Below are 24,617 nucleotides of genomic sequence, written 5' to 3'. Positions count from 1 at the left end.
ACTTATCACCGTGGCATCTAAGGAAAGCAGTAGGAATTGCTGTGTTTACTTGCCTACCGTGTCAGGTGATAAATCTTTAATGATCCACTATGTTCTCACAAAGTTCAAGGCAAAGTGAAGTTTGTCCTTTGGAAACCACTTTTTGCTAACCCACACTGGAAGCAGCTGGCTTGAGGTGGCAGGTTCTCATCCACTGCTGCTTTCTGTTATAATGTCTGTCATTCAGGGTGGATGTCGGAATATTGATGGAGACTTTAATTAAACTTTGGAAACCTGTTGACCTGTAAACTTTATCGTCTATATAGTTTACTCCGGATGTATATGAAGCCACACCAAGCAGTTGTCTTAAAATAGATTAAGGCCAGTTACTGACTCTTAAACATGCAAATTCTGAAAATCAGATTTCTAGTTTGTTCAAGACTACTCTCCATGATGTATAAATTTGTGTCAGTGTGATTTAAGCAAGGGAGCACTTTTGTATGAACAAAAATGTTGCCTATTGTGAGTCATTTTTCCTGAAATAAGCATTAGAGAGTGCAATATCCGTTTCTCAATGCATTGTTAGGATTACAAGTCTGAAAAGTATGGCCTGATTTTTATTGTTGTGTTACTTTTTAAGATCTGACTTGTTTTAATAGACAATTAACTTGGAAGGGTATAGTTGCGAGTTCTGGAGACCTAGCAAACAGAGAGCACGGTAGGCTGCTTGGTCCTATTTCCCTCAGAGCCCTTTTCGCCACTCCAACGAGTGTAGTTAAGAGCACTGGGTCTGGAATCAAGCCGCCTGGGTTCACCTGTTTATAAGCTGTGTCATCTGGGGCGTGTTTCTTGACTTGCCTGAGCCTCAGTTTTATTGTCTGTAAAATGGAGATAATGATATGTCTCGCTCCGTAATGTTGTTTAGATAAAATATCTAAGTGCTGAGGACTGGGTACTTAGCATGTAGCAAGTACCTAATAGAAAGTGCTAGCTCTTGACTATCACTATTGTTGTTCTTCTAATATTGATTTTTAATGATCTGTTTACATATCAGGGTTTTACGTTGCTGACCTCTTTAAAGTCAGGGATTGTTTCTTAGAATTCACAGAATGTACCACAGAACTTGACGCAAGATAAGCAATTGATAAATATTTTTGGAAGGAATAGGTGAATGGGGTATCTGATCATCTGTAGTCTTTTTTCCCCCCCAATTTTTTTTGTTGTGGTAAAATACACACAACATAAAATTTATCATCTTCATCATTTTTAAGTGTACAATTCAGTGGTATTAAATACATTCATGTTGTGCAACCATACCACCATCCATCTCCATAGCTCTTTTCATCTTGTAGCACTGAAACTCGATAACCGATAAACAATAACTCCCCACTGCCCTCTCTCCCAGTCCCTGGCAACTACCATTCTACTTTCTGTATCTATGATTTTGACTCAGTACCTCATGTAAATGGAATCATACAGTATTTGTCTCTTTGTGACTGGCTTGTTTTACTTAGCATAATGTCCTCAAGGTTCATCCATGTTGTGGCCTATGTCAGAATTTCCTTCCTTTTTAAGCCTGAATAATATTCCATTGTATGTATGTACCACATTTTGTTTATCCATTCATCCATTAATGGAGACTCACATTGCTTCCATATTTTTGCTATTGTGAATAATGCTGCTTTGAACATGGGTATGTAATTGTCTCTTCAAGACCCTGCTTTTAATTCTTTTGGGTATATATGTGGTCTATTTTTGAGGAAAAAAAGATAAAACTGCTTGACATTGAATTCTTGTAGAAACAAAGGTAGACAGGAGGCAGAATATATAACTCAATCTCTAAGCTACTTTGATCATACATTCCTATTAGAAAAAAAAGGATATCCCTCATAAATGAGTGCTTAGTTATAATTTATATACAACTGTATTAATATATATATCGTAAGTAATAGATAATAATAGACACCTCAATAGGTTAAGATAAAAAATAGAAAATAGAAATTTCCCATCCCGCAGTAGGATCTTGGAGACTACTTGGTGTAGAAATTGAGAGGCTATTGGTATGGAAGGATATTTTCATGTGACTTAGATTTAAGTCCTGGTTCTGGTACTTAATAAATGCGGTTACTCACTCTGTGCCCCAGGTCCCTGTTCTGGAAAGTGGGCATAATCATAACAACTTTGTAGGGTTATTGTAAAGATTAAGTACAATAATACATAGGAATAACTTATGGTGCTTGGTACATAATAAGCACTCCATAAATGTTAGCTGCTATAATAATAATACTGATAATAAATTTTAGCTGCTATAATAATAATACTGATAATAAATTAGAGTTATGTTATTGCTATTATGATTATGATGATGATAATGTTTTTTGGAAGATATTTTTCCTTTGGGAATTTTTCTTGAAATTGCCAGCTTTTATCTATTCTAATATTCTTTTTTTGATTCCTAAATCATCAGTTCCGTTGTCTTGCTCAGATTTTGGTCCCATAGCTCCAAATGGTTTCTATAATAATTAAAAATTTGCCTTCACTTCAAGATCTACAGGCCCAAATGTAATTTCATCATTTTTACCTTGAAAAGGTCCTCCATTTTCCTATTCACTTTGGCTTGAAACTTTAAAAACATCTTTGATCAATCCCTACCTCTTACTCCCATATCTCTTCCCTTTCTGTTACTGACTGACTTACTACTGCTTACTTAAAAATTTCTCTTGCATCCATCATTTCCTCCTCATTCTTACTGTCACTCCTTTAGGCCTGAATTAAACATCTAGTTGGTCTCCTAATTGGTCTCCCTGATTTAGACTCAGCTCTCATCCATCCATCCATCCATCCAACCATTATATTGGAAAACATCATTGAGCACCTACTTTTGCTGGATGCTTTTCTAGACCCTGGCAGTATGGTCCCTCCTTCAAGAGCCCACATCCCTATTAAGAGGAATATTATTTAAATATTAGCCTCATGATCATATTTCTCTACTCATAATGTTCACTGGTTCAATGGTTCACTCTTTTCATTGTGTTTTTAAAATTTAAGCATATCACTTATCAAACTTTCTATGTCTTCTTGCAAGCTCCATTCCCCTGGGTTTCTACTCACACCCAGGCCTGTTCCCAGCTCTGCGTTCTTGTGGCTTTTGCTGTGGTTACCATATGGACTGCTCTTTTTTAAACACCTTCAAAACCCTGTAGTTTTGTGAAATACAGCCAGTCTCTGACTTATTTTTATGTTGTATTTTTGCTGCTGTTTCATGTGTATTGGTCTTTATTTGTCAATTTAGGATGATTGCAAAGCACCTGAGGATCAGGATCATTATTTTGACCTCTGTAAATGCCCCTTCCTTCTACCCAGGACCTAGGGCTGAGTCTGGAAGGGCGCTTCTTCTGTCCCCCTATCCATTCAGTCTGCACAGAGCCTGCTGAAGATCAGCCCATGTGAAAGGAACTCACACTGTCAGCATATTTTATAGGCTGTTTGTTATATTGTTAAAAATAGAAAATCTGATGTTGAACTTTTAGTAATAATCAGACAGGGAGAGTAAGGTTAGTGCCCTGTGCATATCTCTTCTTTCCCTCCCCGACACTGGTGTTTGTAGGGGTTGAGCGTGGGCACCTCATTTGCCACCTGAAAGATGGGCCTCATAGGAGCTTAGAAAGTGCTATTTTGTTTGTTCATTGAATAATTAAATTTATGCTTGTTTGAATGAAAAAAATATATATACGATTTGGCTGAAGCACATTAAAAAAACCCTGTAAATGTTAGTGACAAACCATGGGTTATCACCTAAGTTAGTAGATAGGCAAGGTAAAGTTTTTAAGAAGTGGGAGTACAGTAGTAAGATATAGAAATACATAAGCAGTGAAATTTTTTGTAATCTTGCAACAACAGATAAAATAGTCATGTAAAAAACCTGCTCAAATGTCTTGTGTAAACAGTTTTCAATAGGGGTTGGTTCTTCAATGAGTCTCAGATTGAAGCATTGACCAGGTATTGACTGAGTGCTGACTTGTAGAAGGCACCGGGATAGACACTTTGAGGAATATAAAGATGAATGAGGCCCTCAATCTTGTCCTCAGGAACTTACATTACAGTAGACAGATAAGAGATATATATATATACACACACACACAACTATAAATATACTTCCAAAAGCTCAGATAAAGTGCAAGGGGTTTTCAGAGTACTGAAAAATGCCTTTCATCTGGGAGGCTAAAGGAGAATTTTATCGAGCAGGTGGAATTTGAATTGTCAACAAGAAGATATATAAGGATTTTGAAGGAACTGAGAGAGGGTGTTCAAAGGTTTAGAAGTGCTGTAAATAATAAGATATGTGGTACATATCATTAATCCGGGTCTGCAGAGTATTTAAGGGTTTATTTCAGCAGCATTCAGAACTGAAGTGTGATCCTTTTTTGGTTTGTTCCTGGAAGAACTAAATAGGCCAGTTGTTTACGTAGCATTATGGTAGAGACTCTGTACTCATCTTTACTTACTATCCAGAAGGAGCTGGCCAGTTCTTCCTAGGATTTGATGATGGGAAGGAACTAGTTCCCTGACTTATCCCCCTCAAATAACAGTTTGTGGCTGGCCATTGGCCCACCCTTCATAGACAGTCGCTAGGTACCTCAAAAGGAAGAGGAAATTCCGATTGTAGTTTCATGACGGGGAGTGTAGCTAGTTGGAAGGCCAACCATTTTCCTGAGCAGATGGGCTTTTATTTTGGCAAATCTGTGTGAGAGAGATTTTCTTCTCTTTTTTCATAGCTTTTGCTCAATAAACAGAGGATTTAATTAAAGACGTTTGTGTTAAACTTAACAACTTTGAAATTTGGAAGGGTGGAAAAGAGGATGAAGGTAGAAGGACTAGAATAAGATGAACTGTGTAAACAGCTTTACATTGCTTAGATCTTAGGTGTTTCCTTGCATTAAGTAGTAAACTGAAGTACAGTAATGGAGGGTGTTTATTTGGTGTCCAGTCATAAGGAGAACTGGTACTTCAAAACTTCAGCCCAAATTTCCTAGTTCCTTACAGTCCACTAAATTATTATTTTTTGAATTTTAAATTACTATATGTGAATATTTTGTTAAACTTGGATTGATTTGTAGAAGGCTGAATTGTGAGATGACGTAGGAAGTGAGGGAAGCTGCAAAGGTTCACTCTCAATTCTTGGGCAAGTGGGAAAAGGGGATGAGAAATATGCTAAGAAATCTTCACATTTTTTTTTTAATTTACCAAGTACTTCATTGCTTGATGGAAGAAATAAAAACTTCTAAGTGGCATTGAGTGATGATCTCATAGGTTCAAATAATATATGCAAATAAATATTCAAATAATATACTTTTGACACTTGATGTTTAGCTATTAAACTAATTCTGTTAAAGTGATTTTCTGCTGGCTAGAACATAATTGCTTAATCCCAGTGAAATGTATTGGCTCTTTCTGTTTTCTTTTTTTCAGGATTGGCTCTGAGCTAACATCTCTTGCCAATCTTCTTCTTTTTTCTTCTTCTTCCCATAGCCCCCCAGTTCATAGTTGTATATTCTAGTTGTGAGTGCCTCTGATTCTACTATGTGAGATGCTGCCTCAGTGTGGCTTGATGAGCAGTGTGTAGGTCCACACCTGGGATCTGAACCGGTGAACCCTGGGCTGCCGAAGTGGAATGTGTGAATTTAACCACTGTGCCACCAGGCTGGCCCCTCTATGAGAATTTTATGCAGCATGACTCATTGTTCCACACAGTTCAGTAGCACCACAGACTACTTCCTGTTTCCTTACAGCCTTATATATTTAATTGAGAAGCTCATGTGCTTATCTGTTCATTGAACTACAGAGTCGTATTGTCCTCTTCCTTTTGAGCTACTACTGCGTCTGTACAAGGATAAGTCAATAGCCAAGGTGAATTAAATATCTCTCAGAAATGATTTCCTCCAGCTCTTTGAATATACAATTGTTTCCCTTTGTAGCCTGATTTTAACTCAGCACATTTATTGTAGTGACTGATATGTTGCTTGCTTCTAGTAGGGAAAAAGTTTTTTTTTTTTTTGAGGGTGGTGGGCCTGAGGGTCAAGGAGAGGATGTGGAGGGAGGGTTTGGGTGGCAATACAGTGTTTTTCAAAGGGTTTTGACCTTTTGTAGGTCATGAAATCAGATAAGTGGGTCTCTATCAGTGTGTTAAAAATAGTAGAATAGAAAATATGATAGTACACCACACATAGGAAGGGTAAATATTGCTGCGTGAAATTTTTCAGTAATATATTTACATGTATGTGTGTATTAGGGTCATGAGGTGAGGTTGTCATTATGAGTAATAATCAAAAGTTTGAAAGCCGCCATTATAATGGATTTTTAAAGATATGGAAAAGAAACGATACAATAATAAGTAACTGTTCCTAAATCATATGTGCTTTCTGTGATTTTTAAAAATAACTTTAATAACTGAGTCTGCTCTAAATTAGATTCCAAGCTTCAACAGTCGTATTCGTTCGACTTTGTAAACGTTTTCCACTCCTCACCTCTGTGCCTAATATACTATTTTGCACTTTGATGACTCTCAAGCAGTATTTATCCCTTAACAATGACCCTTTGCAGTTCTGTAATTATAAAATATGTAAGCAGCAGCTATTTGAAAATTTCATCTTTCATAATTTCAGACATAGAAGTACAGTACTATGTGTCAGACATAATAAATCATTAGTGCATCATGTCATTAAGTTTTAACAAGTGCAGTTCTTTGAAAAACTGAAGTTACTTGGGATAGTCGTCCTCTCAGTTACTGTTTTAGGGTGGAAGAATCCAAAGTACTGTTCTTCAGGATGCATTCCTGAATACCTGTTAGTTCTATACCATAGAACTCTATAGCCGGCAAAAATACTCTGCAAAATACTGGAGACAAACATCTGTGTCTTTTGCGCCCACCACCACATCATATTACTGTTGCCACTGCATTTTTTCTCTTCCATGTATGCCTTTGTATTCCATGAACTGATTTTCATTCCCTAGAAATCTGGTATTGACTCTGAATAACTCCTGGTCCTTGATCTCCTACAACACATCTTAAATGCAACACCAGGAACATGCAAATGGCTTCAGTAACCTTGTCGGAGTCCTTATGTAACTCTGGAATGATTTTTGTTCTTTCTAGGATCGAGGCTAGACTGATTTTCTCTTGTTAGTGATCTCCTCTGATTTCTTATTTTTGCTGTCTGCTTTTGTGCTCAGCTATACCTTGTAGACAGGTTACCTTTTTCACTGTCTCCCATCTCTGCTGCTCTTTTGGCTGATCCAGAACTCTTGATTTTGGTATTTTTCGTGATTCAGTGCTTTTGGTGTCTGGAAACGAGCATTGATTTTTGGCATCAAACAAACCTTTGTTTGAATCCCACCTCCGGCCCTGACTAGCTGTTTGATTTGTGTACTCTCTGAAAAATTAAGCTTAACCTCTCTGAGCCTCTGTTTCCCCACTGATGAAAATAGGGGTAGTACCTCCTTTACAGGTGTGGTGAGAATCAACCGAGAGAGTGTATTACAAACACCTGACATACTGTTAGCTTATCTCCTTCCTTCCCTACCTGCTTAATATTTGGTTCTAACTGTTGTGAGAGGTAAGTGAGATTTGTAAAGGTTAATTAAAATGGTAGCAGTTTAAAGAACACTAAGAGAGTCAAAAGTACAAGCAGTCAACTGTAAACAGTGGATCCCACTGATTCTTGCAAGCTAATGATGGTTGGTACTCTAAAACTCCCAAACAGTAATGGCACTGCCTGTCTGCTTGCCTGCCTGCCTTTTTTTCTTTCTTTCTTTTTAATCATTTTAAGTGTTCAGTTCTTAAAGGTGATGATATTTTTGTCAGTGTGTGCTGAATTAATACCTTATCTTACTTTCCTACATCCTCTTGAGGCCTTACCCGAAGGCCTGAGAAGGTCCTTACAAGGTCCCTGGAAGAATAAGGAACTTTTACTTGTTAAGGGGCTCCATTACATTGGAGCAATTTATTATGAAAACTCCTCTTTAGATACCTGGTAATTTATTTTTAAAAAGCAATAGGTAATTTTATTCTATTATCATGTATTATTCAGAAATATCTTAACATGCACACAAATGCATAAACTCATCCTTCATCCCAAATGCTTATGAACTGGGTCCAGGAATACTTTTTCACCCATATTAATATTTTGCTTTGTTTCCTCTGAATTTATAGTTGATGTGCAGGTAGATAATGAGTATGATTTTTAATTTTTCCTGCCTTTCCCCCAGGTTTATTGCTATTAAGAGTGAAAAATTACTTGAAAAAAAGATGCCTTAAGTAGACGTTTTAATTCACTGTTGAGCCATTAAATGGAGATTTAGATAGTTTATTTGGAAAAAACTCTGCACTTTATTTTTGATCCTGGAGAAACCTTGGATGTATGTGCTTTCTCATATGTAATATTTGTCTTTTAAATAAAATATAGAACGTTTCTGCTTTGCTTTGTGGAATTGGAGGCAGGTTCTTCAGATTTTACTCCTATTTCATAAGCATTCACACAGTTCCTCAGATTCCTGCTTGGTCCTGGAAACCTGGCCACATAATTAATTTTGCATCTTAGAGTAGTTAAATAGTAAGATATGATACCTGCTCTTTTGAACATATAGATTGCTAATAACTATAATGTCTTATATGACTTTAAATATTAACTATAAAATGTAAATGCTTTGTTATTATTTTCCATAGCATGTTTGGTTTCAGTGCCAAGCCAAGGCACAGCATTTAATTTTTCACATTTACAATTAGCCACAATTTTGTGTTGATTAATGTAATTTATGATTTTTTTCAATTGTGCCTTTTCCTTGAGAAGTTTGAATTATAATACTAATGATTAATGTGTAACAGATGGTATTATAAAATTTTAAAAAATTGTTACTCAATTTTTTATTGGTAAAGCTTCCTAAAAGGCAAGAATTTGAACTCTGATTTATTACATTTCCTTTACAAAAAATTACTTATTGCAGAAATAACTATATATGTTCAATATCTTTTCCTTTCATAATAAAGACAACTTTAGTCGCATTTCTATTTTTTCTGTCCATCACAAATTCTTTGTCCCTTTATACTGATATTTTCTACAAAGACCATTAAAAAATACTTAGGATTTGCTGCAGCTGAGGCTGTAGCATCGCAAGTCAAGAGAGGCCCTTCCTGTATATCAGAAGAAGACCAGTGGGAAGATAAGTGTGCGCTGTGCAGCTTTGGTCACTGGTGGCCCTGCAAGCCACCATCACTACTGTAGGAGACAGGCAACAGAAATCCAAAGGGCTTTATGTACACTAAGTCATTTAATCCCCACAACAACCCTATGAGGAAAGTACTATTACCATGCCCATTTTACGGAGGCAGAAACTAAGGTTTAGAGAGGGTAAGTATCTTGTCCAAGGTCACGTAGCCCAGGTCTGTCTGACTCTAGAGCATGGTCGTAGCCATTCTGAAGTATTCACCATCTGACTCCAAAAGAAAACCCTTTATAGTTTCCTGGATCTTCTCTTCAAGCAACACAGTTCAGGGCCGTGTCACTTGCCATAGGCTGCCAGCAAATGAGAGCAGCAAGAGCAGCAGCAGCAACTCAATTTGACACACGCGTTGCACTCAGTAATACTGGTAGTGCCAGGTTCAATGAGTATTTGTTGATTTACTGTTATAGTGTCATCAGGAATGGAATGGCTCTTTCTGATCAGTAATATTGAAATGTAGGAGATCAAGGCACAATTATATTTGATAGCACAAGCTTGATAAACTTACTCTTGAACTAAGGGATTGTATCTTTTTAAGCACATGTACATGGAAAAGATTGTTAGTTTCACATGATCCATGTGGGGCTGTGCCTTTAAGCACTGCCACGAGAGATGTGGTATGATTTGATTTTCCAAAGGGTTGGTTGCCCTTCAAATATTATTTCACCTGAAATTCCAACATTGGTTGAAATTTTCTTAAAATCACATATTTTATCTTGCAAATTATGTGAATTTTACATTCTACTTAATGTATACATATTTGTTTAATGTAAAATTGTTTACATTACTTACCATTATGACTGACGCTCTAGGAAGACACTTGCTCACTCTCTCTCTCTGTATGTGATACCTCAAATGAATGAATAGACACAGAACTTACATCCTTCACAAATATTAACTCTAAATGGATAACAGACCTAAATGTAAAATGCAGAACTATAAAACTCTGCTGCAAGCACAGAGAAAGCACAGTGGTTAACTTCACCTAGTCTTGGGTCTTGGCTAAACAATGCAGTGAAAAGAGTTGAGTATGATTGAAATCCATTCCTTGACAAATCAAGGAATCTAAGATGGATAAGGAAGTGAAGGAAAGAGAGGCTGATGAATTGGGAATGTGTAAAGGGACCATTGCACTGGAAAGCCTGATGATGTAAAAGAGGGAGAAGCTGAACAAACTAGCTGTAAGGACAGGAGGATATGGGCAGTGAACAGATGCTTGGATCACTGAGTTCGGTGGTGGAATACTTTCAGGTAATAATAAGGGCCAAGATGTGGCTAACTCATCTGTGTTAGTCCTGTCCTTTCTCCCAGCATTATCTGCAAGTTCAGTCATTGTCATGTTTATAATCAATATACATATGTTTTTTAAATTTCACCTGTTTTACAAAAGAATATTATTTTTTCTATTGGTTGTCACCTATTTTTTTGAAAAAAGAATTGAAAGAAGGGAAAATGTCTTCAAAATAAATGGAAGAAACTTACCTACGTAATCAGCACATGCTTGGTATCATCTGACTATTTAAAAAAAAATACCAGCACTGGGAAATGACTCATACCAGACTGTCATTTGAATAGACAGCAGTTTTCATATGCTGCATTTTAAAATGACATTTTCCTTTTTCAGAAAGCGTAACAAAATAAATTTGAAAAATAATCTGAGGTTTTTCTACATTTAAAAATGCATACTATCAAAGGGAAATTAAACATAAAAATTGTAAAGTGCCTTACAGCACATTCTGATGAAGAGTTATATAAACAGTGTAGAATGAATTTTGAGTAAGATGAGAGAAAAATTAAATGACCTATCTTAACAGTCAATTGTGACTTATAGAAGAACAATGAATTCAAAGCTGGACATGAAGTGAGTTGAGAGTAGCACAATACAACAGTTTCCCTTATTTTCGTCAAATAAGATGTATTTGTGTGATTGTTTGATTGGCTATCCTCCCTGCTAGATTATGAGATCCGTGAAGGCAAGGGCGGTGTTTGTTTCTAATTGCCATTGTTATAACTTGACATAGCTCAGGTACCTAGCATAACACTAGCACATGGTAAGTGCTGAATTTGTTGAATGAATGAATTGATGGATGGGAATCAGATAAGGTATAAAGGTCTGATGGCCTTGCCTTATCCTTTTTAGCAAGTATTGTGAGGACAATACTGAAACAATGGTAAGTTTATATATAAAGATGTAAATAGGTTGAAACAAGTCACTTTGACAATTGTAAGCATTTTATTAATTCAGAGAATACTGAAATACACTATTTAAATTGCAGACATGAGATTGAAAAATCTATTATGCAGGCCTTCAAGTGAATGCTAATTTGCAGAACCTGTATTTATTTCTCATAGAATCTAAACTCTAATTTTAAATATTACAAGAATTGGAGATGTTGGAGATGCTCTGAGATTAGAGAGTGATCATTTCACCATGGAATTCTGACCTGTAATTTTGCTGATTTGTTTCGGATCTTTAATCATGATGATTTATTGACAATGTTAAAAATTCGCTGTTTTGTTTACTGCTGAACACTAGCCAATCAGTGCCTTTTGGTTCTAACAGAAGACTTTTTCTATTTTCGGCACCATGTGCCTGATCCTTTCACAAATGTGATTATGCTAATGTTGACAACAGTTTGTAATAAGTATGGTTTTCCTCATTCTCCAGATGAGGGGACTGAGCATACAAAAGCTAGGAGCTAGTTAGTTGTAGATTGTTTAATTCCAGGACCATGCTCCAAACATCACATATATTTATTTTGGCTAATGTTTACATTAACTGGAAGTCAAACCCAAGTTTTAATATAACGTATAGAAACTCACATACACAACTGTGCTTTATATTGAGACCTTTATAAAACTAATAGGCTTTTCTTTTAAAAATCTGGTTGATTTTCCTTTTTCTTAGTCCCAAAACCATGGGTTTAGATGTGTTTTTAGTGGATGTACCTCTGTCTGTGTAATGCAGAAGGATATTCTCCTTTCTGCTTTTGTGTTGGGGATTTGTCCTCTGTTATTTCCTCTGCATTCCACTGCTACTTAAGAATGCATTTTGCTTCAAAGCATCCGTCCCCCAACCCCAATCTATCTTTCTACTATTTTTTATAAGGGGAGGGGGTAAATTTTATATAAAATAAACAACACTGTATATCTAATTGTGTAGTCGCCAAAAGTTCTACCATCTAAAATATTTTAAAATGAATATAACCTTTTTCTTTATAAGGAAATTTATATTTATTATATAGAATTTAGAAGATACAGAGAAGTAGAAGAAAAATGACTCTTAGACTTTGTGCGTAAATTTTCCCCTTCTTTTTGTACCGTATATTTGATACATGATTGTTTAGACTGATTTTTAAGGTGCTGCTTTTATGATTCTATAAACAAATGGTAAATCTGGAGAACACAAACAATAACCACATGAAGGCCAAGATGAATTACAGAATGCTACCACCCAAATTTAACTGTTTATATCTTGGTATATTTCTGTAACATTCATATTCTTTTCTTTTGTTTGTTATTTTGTTTTGTTTCTTTTTTGTCTCCACATTCTGATTTTATAGTGTGGTTAATAAGCAAGAACTCCAAAGGTTCTAATGATATATGAGAAAGGGTCTGCTGACAAGTGGTATCGTTCTTGGATGTTTAATTAGTCCTTACCTAATTAAAGAAAAAAAAACTGGCTTCTGTTTTTCAATATAATTTGAAATTAAACTATAAAGAAGACTATAAACTAGAAAACAGTTAAACCCCTCTTGATATTAAATTTAAAAAGTAATACAAGTGGGCTGGCCCCGTGGCCGAGTGGTTAAGTTCACGCGCTCCGCTGCAGGTGGCCTAGTGTTTCGTTGGTTTGAATCCTGGGCGCGGACATGGCACTGCTCATCAAGCATGCTGAGGCAGCGTCCCACAGGCCACAACTAGAAGGACCCACAACGAAGAATATACAACTATGTACCGGGGGGTTTTGGGGAGAAAAAGGAAAAAATAAAATCTTAAAAAAAAAAAGTAGTACAAGCACCAAACAGGGCCAAACAGTTCAGAAAGGTGTAAGTTGGAAAGTATTCTCTCCAGTGCCCTCCCACCCCCTCACACACTGGGCACTCCCCGGTGGCAACTACTTTTGGCATATTTTTGAATGTCGTTCCAGAAAACTGTTCCATACCTATACTAGGATTTTAAATGGAATGTTAAAGAGTTGGGTTATCATCGCTCAAGTTCCTTTGCAATGAAAATGAGTGATCATTATGTTGTTCTTTGTTGATCTTGCGCAGTAGGAACAGAACCCCTTTTTGTTTAGGGTTAATAATAATTCCAATTATAGTTTCCCGACTCTGTATCAGGGTTAACTATTGTTACATAACCACTGGTGTTGTTTCTTATTATTTATCATCTTGCAGAATCACTGTGCTTTTTGCTGCTTAACTTCTCTACCTCTGTTTCTCCACACAACCCCTAACCCCCTGCAGCTCATGAAAGCTTCTGTTCCATTTTATTGGCTCTCTTTTAGCTTTCTGACTATAGCATGTATAGGGGAGGAAAAAGTTCTCCAAGATCCTCTTTGGGTCCCTGGCTGGGTCTGAAATTTAAACTGACCAAGATTAACAGGAGAAAAGCATACAAATTTGTTTACTGTAAATTTTATGTGACACAAGAGCTTTCATAAGGAAATGAGGACCTGAAGAAAGAGTTCAACCTGAGCGTTTTAATGCTAGGTTTGATGAAGACTGGACAGTCCTGGTGGAACATGCTAGGTTAAAGAATATGAGCTGAGTGCAGTAAACTGGGGCAACTTAGCAAGGTCCAGTTGTTGGGATTTTTCTCAGTGTCCCTTTGTCTTTGGAGATGGAATCCTTCTTTCTTCTGGGCATGGGGAGGGTACATCTCACATGAGAGTTTTGTGATGTGTTTCAGGGAAGAAGGGTTGGGTAAAGGTCAGAGTAACCTCCCCGCCTCTGCCATTTTCTCAAACTCCTTCAGTTTAATACTTAATGTATTACACTATTGATGATTTACAAAATAAGAACAGAGTGCACCTGAATGTGAGGGATCTACTGTTTTATTATATGTAAATTATATTTAAAACGTTCAGAAGAAGGAAAAGGATTTGGCTTTTTTAAGAAAAAGTTTTGAATGGTGATGTCAGCATCATGGCGGGGTGAACTTTCCGGGTAGTCTCTCCCCTCCAACATACAATGAAAAAACACTCATACTCCAACAGAGGACATCCAAATACAACACAAATAATGTCAGAGAGACACACACACAGCCATTTGATGGAGGGCGGAGAGGCTGGAACCCTCTCAGAGTGGGTGGAATCGGGTAAGAGAAAACTTCTCTCCCTGCCCTAAAGACTTTGGTCTGAGACCACAGGAGCCCTCCAAGAGAGAAGGACCAGGGGAGGGGCTGTTCATTCACAGGAACAACAAGGATCCCAGGGGACCCATGCAGCCTAGAGGGAAGACATCTACCAGGGGGAGAGCTTTCACGGGGGGGTGATCTCATCAAGCCAACACCCCAGGAGACCACATAGTGAGAGCTGATTGAGAAAGCCTGGAGTGCATGCAGGAGAGAGTGCCCCTCCTCCCACCCGCCCAGTGTGGCCCCACTGCTGGGGATCTCAGCTGAAGGCAGAGGGCTCAGAATACGTGACTCTTGACCTCACACCCAGTGGCAATAGCAGATAACTGCAATCAAGTAATACCAGGATGCATAAGAACAGAGCCACCCCCTCTAGCAATATCAAATCTCCAGATCAGAGAGAAAATGACAAATGCCCAGAATTCAGTCCTGAGGACACAGAGATATGTAATCTTAGTGACAATGAATTCAAAATAGCTATCATCAAAAAACTCGACGAGGTTGAAGAGAATGTAGAGAAACAATTCAATGACTTCAGGAGCTACTTCGCAAAAGAGATTGCAACTATAAAGAAGAATCAATCATAAATATGGGAGATGAAAGACATAATGGAAGAGAGAAAGCAAAATACAGATTTCTTGAATGCTTGAGTGGACATCGTAGAGGAGCGTATCAGCATAATCAAAGATAGAAATGTTGAAATGCTTCAGACAGAGGAGGAGAGAGAACTAAGACTGAAAATAAGTGAAGAATGTCTCCAAGAAATATCCGACTCAATGAAGAAATGCAACATAAGAATTATAGGTATTGCAGAAGGAGAAGAGAAGGAAAATGGAGCAGAAAGCATGTTCAAAGAAATAATAGCAGAGAACTTCCCAAACCAAGGGAAGGAGATGGAAATCCATGTGAAAGAAGCTTCCAGATCTCCTAGATACGTCAATGTAAAAAGACCTCCTGCAAGGCATATAGTAGTAAAGCTGGCAAAAATGAATGACAAAGAAAGAATGCTTAGGGCAGCAAGGCAGAAGAAGACAACCTACAAAGGAATCCCTATCAGGCTTTCAGTGGGTTTCTCTGCAGAAACCTTACAGGTTGGGAGAGAATGGAAGAAAAAGTCTCTTTTTGCCTCAGTGTAATATTTAACTGTTCTGCATAATGTTATTTCTGACAGAAACTGAAATCTTCATTGTTCCTGTCATCATCCAGGGAGTCATATTCTTATTAGAAGATCTGTGGCAAAAAACTGGAAGTATCTCTACGTGCTATTAAAGTGTTACTTTCTCCTTCTTGAGTTGGCCCTGAAAGTCTAGTATTATGGAAAGATCTGAGTCACAGCAAGTGTAGTTTCTGGGTTTGGCTGGGCCATTAATTAGCTCTGTCACTTTATGAGAGTCATTTATATTCACTGGGCCTCAGTTTCTTTATCCATAAAATGAAGGGGTTTAACAAAATGATATTCAGCTTTGAAATCATTTACCAAAAAGAGGAGTCAAGTTCTTTGCTAGATTTGGCTCAACTTAACTGAACAGTAAAATTTTTAATCTCAAAGGTGATGAGATATAGTCTAGAGGTGTGGATGTGGGTATGTTCACGTGTGCATGTGCATGTGTAGTCAGGCAGTTACTTGAAAGGCCAGCCTGAATGGGATGTTCACAGGTACCACTGTTTTGGCCAAGTCCAGAAGTACCACTTTATATTTCTATACATCTTTTGACTCTAGGAAGTAACTAGAGTTTCTACTGCAAAGGTAAATCAGAAAGTTAAGTTTAAATCAAGTTTGAATACAGTTTGTACTTGGCATAATAAACCTTTTTTCATAGAGGAAACAGTACTGCCTTGCTTGAGAGTTAGTTTCCTCATCCATAAACAGAAATTCCATTATTATTCTTATATAGTTTTTAACAATCTGATTGAGGTAAATCACAGTTATAGATGAAGGAATGGGCTAGTTTTTTGAGAGAATATGAAAGATTTTTTTCCTTTGTATGTAGGTGCTGTTGTGAAAACTCGAGCTCAAAACTCCAAGAGGTCAGACCCAAGAGCTTAGGCGTTTTTGAACTCTTGTGGACATAGTCATTGTCTCTTTTTCTGTGTGATGGTTATTTATCAGAGATTTATTTAACTGGTGTGCAGTGTTGCAAACTCTCCCTTCAACACCTCGTTAAGTGGTTTGGTTTCTGATGGAATTTAAAAAGATAACACAACTCTGTTCCTTCCCCAATAAAGTGTAACCTCTGGTATCAATTTACTTTCTTTTTTCCTTTACAATAAAAGAAATTGTTTTTATTGTTTTTCCCTAGAGGTCATGACTACATTAGAACAACTAATGCTCACAGTGAAAATGGTTTCAAAGCAGCAACTTATGGGCAACACAGCCTATAATTTCTATAATTTCCTAGAGAACATCTGCTTTATAAAATTTTTTGGTTATCTTAAACTGATGATGTCTTACACGGATCATGTCACTGACTCTTGATTCCTTAAGATTCTGGAATTGAGATATAATTGAAAAGAGATATTTTGTTAGGTACATTTGATGTTACAGGGACTGACATGATTTCCTCATCCTATTTTTTCATAATCCATTTTACTTCTCCTAGATGATTGTTAAAGTTTACAAAACTTGACACTGTAGAATTATTTAACTTTACATGGAGGAGTAGCTAAATAACTCACTTCATCATTGGATTATGCTCATTGAATGATTACTGTGTTAATACTGACTTTTGCCCATTTTCCATTCACAGTGCTGTTTAATGGGACAGAGCATGGGCTTTGAAAAATTTGAAGGACCAAAGTTTGAGTTCTGATTTATTCATTTCTTTGCTGTGTAACCTGGGGCCAGTGTGCAAATTTTCTGAGCTTTACTATCCTTGTCCATGAAATAGGGATACTACCTACATTGTCTGTTGTGAGAACAAAATGAGATAATGTATGTAAAGAAGCTGCTGCTTGTTAGGTACTCTAAAAATTATTATTATGGTTATTGACATGATTAATGGTTCTCATTAATTTCTTAAATTTAACTATCACTGACTTATTAGACTTTCTGAGAAATGCTTTCTTGTTGTCTGAGGAGTAGGAGAGGAAGAAAAGTCATTCAGATAGAACAGAGGGTGATAAATTGAACAGAAGATCCCTGATTTGTTTGTTAATCTTCTGAGAGATTCTTGTTCACTAATGTTCATTGGAATTTGAGAACAGGTTTAGCAGCTGATATAGGAGATACTTCCTTTGCTTTATATCATTTGAAGAACACTGTCTACCACTCACACCCTTTATAGTCTTATTGACATCATTCAAATCCACTCATTTTATATCCCATATGACGTTATTTTTATTTTGTGTACTCATTATTTATTTAGATTTACCTACATATTTACATTTCCATTATTTCTCAGTCCTCTCTTCAATTTCTTGAGTCATCTGGTATCATTTTCCTTTTCCTTTGGAACTCTGCTTAGAATTTCATTTAATTCAAGTACACTGGCAATAAATTTTCTCTTTTTGCTTGTCTGGAAAAGTCTTTATTTCACCTTCATCTTTTGAAGGGTATTTGTGCTAGTTATAGAATGCTATTTTGGCAGTTATTTTTTCTTCTCAAGATTCTGACTCTCTGGTGAAATTCTTTATCTCAACATGTTTTTTTTTTTTTTTAAATACCTATCATTGTTATTTTGAAGCCTTTGTCAGACAATAACTAGGCTATTCATGGATCTCTTTCTATTGCCTGTTTTTTCTCTTGGTACTCTTTTTTGCTATATCTGGTAGTTTATCTTTGAATGCTTAACATTGAGTATGAAAAGTTGTAGAGTTTCTGGAGATGCAGGGAGCTAGGATGAGGGAAATCTCACCTCAGTATCATCAAGAACTGTGTTGAGTGAACACAAGGCTTGTTTCAAACTTTGAAAGGATCAGGTTACCTCTAGTTTACCCATGCTCCTGGAGTGTGATGCTCTAGGAGTCTTAACAGAAAGGTCAGTGGGATCTCCTCTTTGGTGAGTTTGAATTCTTGTCTTTCCCCAGTGCTGTGAGACTACTGAAAGCTCTATGGATCAAGCACATGTTTGAGCTCACTTCTCTCTGGTTTCCTTCTCTGCAAGGTCTTTGCCCCTCAGGTGTAGGCTGCTTTGGCAGGCCCAAATTCCAGTTTTCGTCTTCCTCACCCTGTGAGATTGTCAAAAGCTCTGCTAGCTTCTCTGCCTCTTGGCAGCCTCCCTCTGCCAGCTGCTTGGGCTTCTCAGTCTGTTGTCCCTCCTGACTTAGACTCTGCACATGTCGTCTGGGAAAAGCAGCGCGAAGACTGGTGGGCTCACCTCAGTGAGCTTCCCGTCTTCCTGGATCTTGGATGCTCAAATCCTAGCTCCCTTAGAGGCTCTTCAAGGTCTTCAAACAGATTTATTTTTCATATTCCACTTTTCTAGTTGTTCTTGGAACATAGCATTGGTTTGCCATAAGCTTCTCTGTCAGCCAGAAACAGTAGTTCTCGGTTGATCGTCTTCATATTAAAACTGCTTTCTGGATAGCATATTGTGCAAAATTCTACTACCTGCCTTGGAATTATGGTGTCATTGGCAGGTTTTTGGTTAGGCCACCTGGATAAATGGAAGTGCCAAGTTTCATTGGTTTTTAATTTACCTCATCATTCTGCCCTTTTACCTTCAGTTAGATGTGTCATCATTTCTTCCATTTTATAATTTTATTTATTTTACTGAAGGCCATAGTTCAATAATGTCTTTGAGTGAATGAATATTTTAATATAGATAGTAAAAAAATTTAATAAGCTACTAATATTTAAATTTTATATTAAAATGGAAGTACAATACTAGTGTGCACAGTGAAACCGAAATCTAAAAAAGCTGTATTTGTAAGAATCAATATGAAAAAACAAGTATGAAGAAAGTCTTTTACAAATGTCATAGTATGTCTCTTAATTTACCTTTATTTTCTCTTGACTAATAAGCATTGTTTAAATGTGTCTTTTTGGATGTTTGTGGGAAAAATAAAATAACATCTTAAAAACTATCTACATTATAGTTTATGAATATAGTCATAGATACAACTAGACATACAACTTCTACTATTAGAATTTATAAGTAAATTATTAACATAAAAGGAACCCATCCATATACCCTAACCAGAGAATCAGATGCTAAATCCAGAGCTAGCAACAAACTCCTAGATTCCTTTCTTCCTTATATCCTCATTTACTTATTGTAATGAAGGACCTTTGGGGGCTAAGATACTTTTAATAACGTTTATGAGGGAAATCCTGCTTAATAGTCAAGGAAAGAGGGCTCATCTTTGACTTATTTTTTCATTTTATCTTTTGTGGTTGCCATAAGAATGCACCTCACAGACCCCCAACTAGATGGAGCTTAAATGACCACAGGCCCCACCAATTGTGCTCTGAAATCCACGGCTACTTGTGCACTTTGGGCATGCTACCCCAGGGCTGCTCCCGGCGGTGGGGGAGAGGCGCAGGGATACAGAAGCAGGCCTGTGCCTGGAAGTCAGGGAACTCCTCTCAGAGGAACTGGCTCCAGCGCTCCCTGCTGGTCTTGTGAACCTCCCTTAGACTGTACAGGAATACCAGAGGATTCCATCTAGTCTTCCTTCCCTCTCTCCTTCACTCAGGGTCAGATCGGTATTCTGCTTTGTCAGCTTTCCCTGGGTCCCTTCCCATTTTCTCACAGGATTTCCCTTACAGGAACAAAGTTCTTGCATGTGTAATCCTGTCTTGGCATTCCGTCTGCTTGGAGGACTAGACTAGCACATTCTTCTGCTATTGCTGTAAAAAGATAGATCGTGTGAAATTACTAAGGAGAGAAAGGGTGTTTACTATAGTTTTAATGACAACAATATTCTAATAGTGCATATTCTTAAATTTTGGACAGTGACAACTTCATGTAATTAAGAGCTAGCCTCTCAGAATTTTTTTCTCTTACCAGTTTATTGATCATCTGTTTATAGGTACAGTTTCTTCCAGAAGGACTGAATTATTGCAGTAGTCAGATCAGGAGCTCATGTTCTAAAACATTAATTTACTCAGGGTGATTGGGTGGCTGTGAAGTATTAAGGAGTTCGTAAGTCATCTTTGAGATAGTCTAAGGATATTCAATAAGAAATTAGAAGGCAGTATATCTGAGGGTGTGTTGATAAGTGATATATTGTTGAAAAGCAGAATTAGTATAATAAATAAGGAGTAAGATTTGTTTGTTGCAAACATTTGGTAATTCTTGCTTTCAATTTGTATGGTTTATATAAGAGTGCTTATATTTTATATGTTAGTGTTAAAATTATTCTGTTTTTCTTTTCAGAATCATAGTGAAAGATTCGTTTTCATTGCAGAGTGGTATGATCCAAATGCTTCACTTTTTCGACGCTATGAGCTTTTATTTTACCCGGGGGATGGATCTGTTGAAATGGTAAATAAGCCTTTCTTTGCTTAAAAATTGAGAAAGAGAGTGAAGGTGGGATGGGGAGAAGAATAGGATTGCCTTTTATGTAGTTACTTTTAAAAATACATACATATACATACATGTATATTTAGTGGAAATTCTTTTTGTTTTTTGGTATTAGAATTCCAATACAAGAAGATAACTTTGTGCCTTTATTTTTAATTTCAAAAATAGAAGTTAATATTTTTTTTATTAGGAAGCTGAAGTGGGATTATTTATACTTTGCGTTAAGCAATAATCAGAAAGTGGTTATAGATAAAGATTATCATGATCATAAATAGATCACCATTATTGAAAACTGTTCTCTCTACAAAAAGTCAGACTGAAGAGGATCGAGCTGAGAGAGTCCCACTTCTTTCTTTGTGTCCCTTCACTGGTATCCCCTTTTACAGCTGGACCTATTTGGCATTGGGATTTTGTGTAGGCGGGAAAGCAGAAATGTGGAATTTTTTCTCCAGGATTTCATGGGCACTAATTTGCTGAAATGATTTGGCAATAAACAAATCTTTCTAGTTATGGTTTTTTAAAATATTAAGTTTGTAATAAGAAGTTTTTATGTTACTAGGAAATACAGAAGTTAATAATATAAAAGAAATTATGATTTGTATTTGTAGCGAAAATGAAACAATGTAACCTATATTTAATAAAGTAGAGTTAAGAACTATTTCTAGTTTATAATAAGATTAACATTCCCCATTGATAATTCTTTGTTGTATTGTATTGTTTTTGGTTCCAGCATGATGTAAAGAATCATCGCACCTTTTTAAAGCGGACCAAGTATGATGACCTTCACTTGGAAGATTTATTTATAGGCAACAAAGTGAATATCTTTTCTCGACAACTTGTGCTGATTGACTATGGGGATCAGTATACAGCTCGTCAACTGGGCAGTAGGAAAGAAAAGTAAGAAAACAATTGTAGAATCTCTTTTTTCATTCTTAAAATATTATATATGTCGTGGCGTGTTGTCAGTGCTCTGAGTCAATCCTGCCTCCTAGCAAGCACCCTGTGGACAGCAGGGCAGAACCCTGCCTGGGGTTTTTGCACCATCCTCTTACTTTCCATCCTATATCAGACAATGCTCTGCTGCTGTTCACAGGGTTTTCATAGCCACTTTTTTCAGAAGTGGATGACCAGGTCCTTCTTGGTATCAAATTCTAATTTCTCAATTCTGTCTTGTGTTTTTACAGCGTAGATATTTTTCAGTGATGCAGTTCAGTGTTAGGACATTGTTAGAATTTTGTGGAGCAGATTCTGTGATTTGCCCTTCACTCAGATAACAAAGTGATGCCCATAGTCTTAGGCAGACATTATATCTGGAGGAAAAAATACAAACGTTTTATACATCCTCATCATTCTTTGAAACATGCATCTAACTGGGAACTGAGAATATTTGAATATAAAATGTCTTGGTGTATAGGTTAAACATGGCTTCTGGGGAAAAAAGTAGTGAGTGCCTTGTGCTCAATGGAAACTTGGAAGAAAGTAATGTAATTCCTTGTGAAAGAGCAGAGACGGCTTTGTGAAGGTATTTGAGCTGGATAATGAAAGATGGAGTGAATTATTACCTGGTTAGATCAGGTAGAGGGGATGCTGGTCAGAGGCATGAGTTTAAGCAAAGGTTCAGAGGTGGGAAATTGTGTGTCAGGTGCTGGGATGAGCCGTTGTTCAGCTGGATAGGCTGGTGGTTAAAAAAAAACTTTTGAATTTAATTAGTAAAATAACAGCCTGAATTGGGATGGTAGCAATAGGTCTGAAGAGGAAGGAAAGTATACGATTAACAAAAGTAGAGTAATAGGAGTAATGGTAAGCACTCACTGACTGTTAGCTATTCTTATATCAGGCATGGTGTTAAAATGATTTGTAAGTATCATTTAAGTCCCACAGCAACCTAATAAAAAAAGTAATATTATGATTAGTTCCACTTCACAGATGGGGAAGTTGAGGCTTCAAGATGTTAGGTAGTTACTTGCTGAAGGTCAAGAGTAGAGGCAAGATTAAAGCCCGAAGTTGGCCTGAATCAAGAATGGGAGGATTTAATCACAGGCGAATGGATAGGACCTGGAAGTAGGTGCCCTCTTTCTGTCTCAGTTCATTTGTGTGTCTCCTGTGGCACCTGGCACATCTCCTCACGCGGTACAAGCACCTTGTCTGTATTAGCTGAATGGGTCAATGAATAACAATTTAAAATTTATCTATTCTTTTTTATTTCCTCCTTGTTTTCAAATGATGACCTTTGATCTAGTCAACAAAGATGTTTTTGTCTAGATTGTTCATACCGGATGTTGTCTATTCTTGAGCTTTATTCACAGACTTAATGTATGTCCAGTAAATATTGGCTGATCAATTGAAGGAAAAAAATACATAAAAAAAGTGATACAGAGAAACTTATCTGTCTTGTTCACAACTGTGTCCCTTAAAACCATTGTAGTGATGCCTCGAACAGTAAATTATTCAAATGTGTGAAATTATTCACACATTTATTGAGCGAGTGAGTTTCTATCACTGTGAATAGCGGCCATGTCTGCAGGAAGAGCTGCTGGCTGGCCTCAGTATCTACTTCCCTCCATCCCGTTGCACATGGCTCTTCCTGTGAAGTAGAGAAGCCACAGCATGGTGCCCTCCATGTGTGGCTCTTTAATCTTCTCTCTTGATTGTCAAAGCTGCATTTGTCGTTCTGGCTTTTCCTCAGTTTTAATTTAGAAGAGAGAAGAAGTTGGAGATGCAGCTGAAAATCAGGTTATACCAAAAACAAGGACTTTTTAATAGTGTTTTTCTTCTGAATGTCAATTTTCAGTATCATTAAAATATTTAATTTTCAATCTCTACATTTATGAGTTTGCAACTTTCTGAGACTAGAATGACTATATTTGAATTGGAGGTTTAATTCTTTTGTCATCTTTCTTGGCTCTGGTTTCTGTGGCTTGTAGTTTGTATTGTTTTGGTGGATTCTTTGCATTTGTGGAGTGATTGTTGCAGTGATTAAAAATAGGTATCACCTGGGGGCCAGCCCAGTGGCATAGTGGTTAAGTTTGCATGCTCCGCTTCGGCGGCCCAGGGTACATGGGTTCAGATCCTGGGCACAGACCTACACACTGCTCATCAAGCCATGCTGTGGCAGTGTCCCACATACAAAAACATAGAGGAAGGGGCCAGCTGGGTGGTGCAGTGGTTAAGTTCGAATATTCCTCTTTGGCGACACAGGGTTTGCCAGTTCGGATCCCTGGTGTGGACCTATGCACCACATAGCAAGCCATGCTGTGGCAGGCATCCCACATGAAAAATAGAGGAAGATGGGCCTGGATGTTCGCTCAGGGCCAGTCTTCCTTAGCAAAAAGAGGAGGATTTGTGGCAGATGTTAGCTCAGGGCTAATCTCCCTCAAAAAAACCCTCCAAAAAACAGAGGAAGATTGGCACAGGTGTTAACTCAGCAACAATTTTCCTCAAGCAGAAAGAGGAAGATTGACAACAGATGTTGGCTCAGAGCCATCTTACACACACACACACACACACACACACACACACACACACACACACACA

At 37.2% G+C, this 24,617-nt stretch overlaps 1 protein-coding gene across 2 annotated transcripts in view; it reads left to right on the top strand.

The window, feature by feature from the left end:
* The window catches only part of NME7 (NME/NM23 family member 7), a 232,761-nt gene that overhangs the window by 35,182 nt on the left and 172,962 nt on the right, over positions 1–24,617 (top strand). For both annotated transcript variants that reach the window (XM_046681670.1, XM_046681671.1), the window contains exons 2-3: positions 20,937–21,044; positions 21,814–21,980. In XM_046681670.1, the coding sequence (XP_046537626.1) occupies positions 20,937–21,044; positions 21,814–21,980 (275 nt within the window). The remainder of the gene's footprint in view (positions 1–20,936; positions 21,045–21,813; positions 21,981–24,617) is intronic.

This window comes from Equus quagga, chromosome 13, assembly GCF_021613505.1.
Source record: "Equus quagga isolate Etosha38 chromosome 13, UCLA_HA_Equagga_1.0, whole genome shotgun sequence".
Taxonomy (NCBI): domain Eukaryota; kingdom Metazoa; phylum Chordata; class Mammalia; order Perissodactyla; family Equidae; genus Equus; species Equus quagga.
Note: the sequence above shows the minus strand (reverse complement) of the source record. Positions and strands in the feature narration are given on the sequence as shown.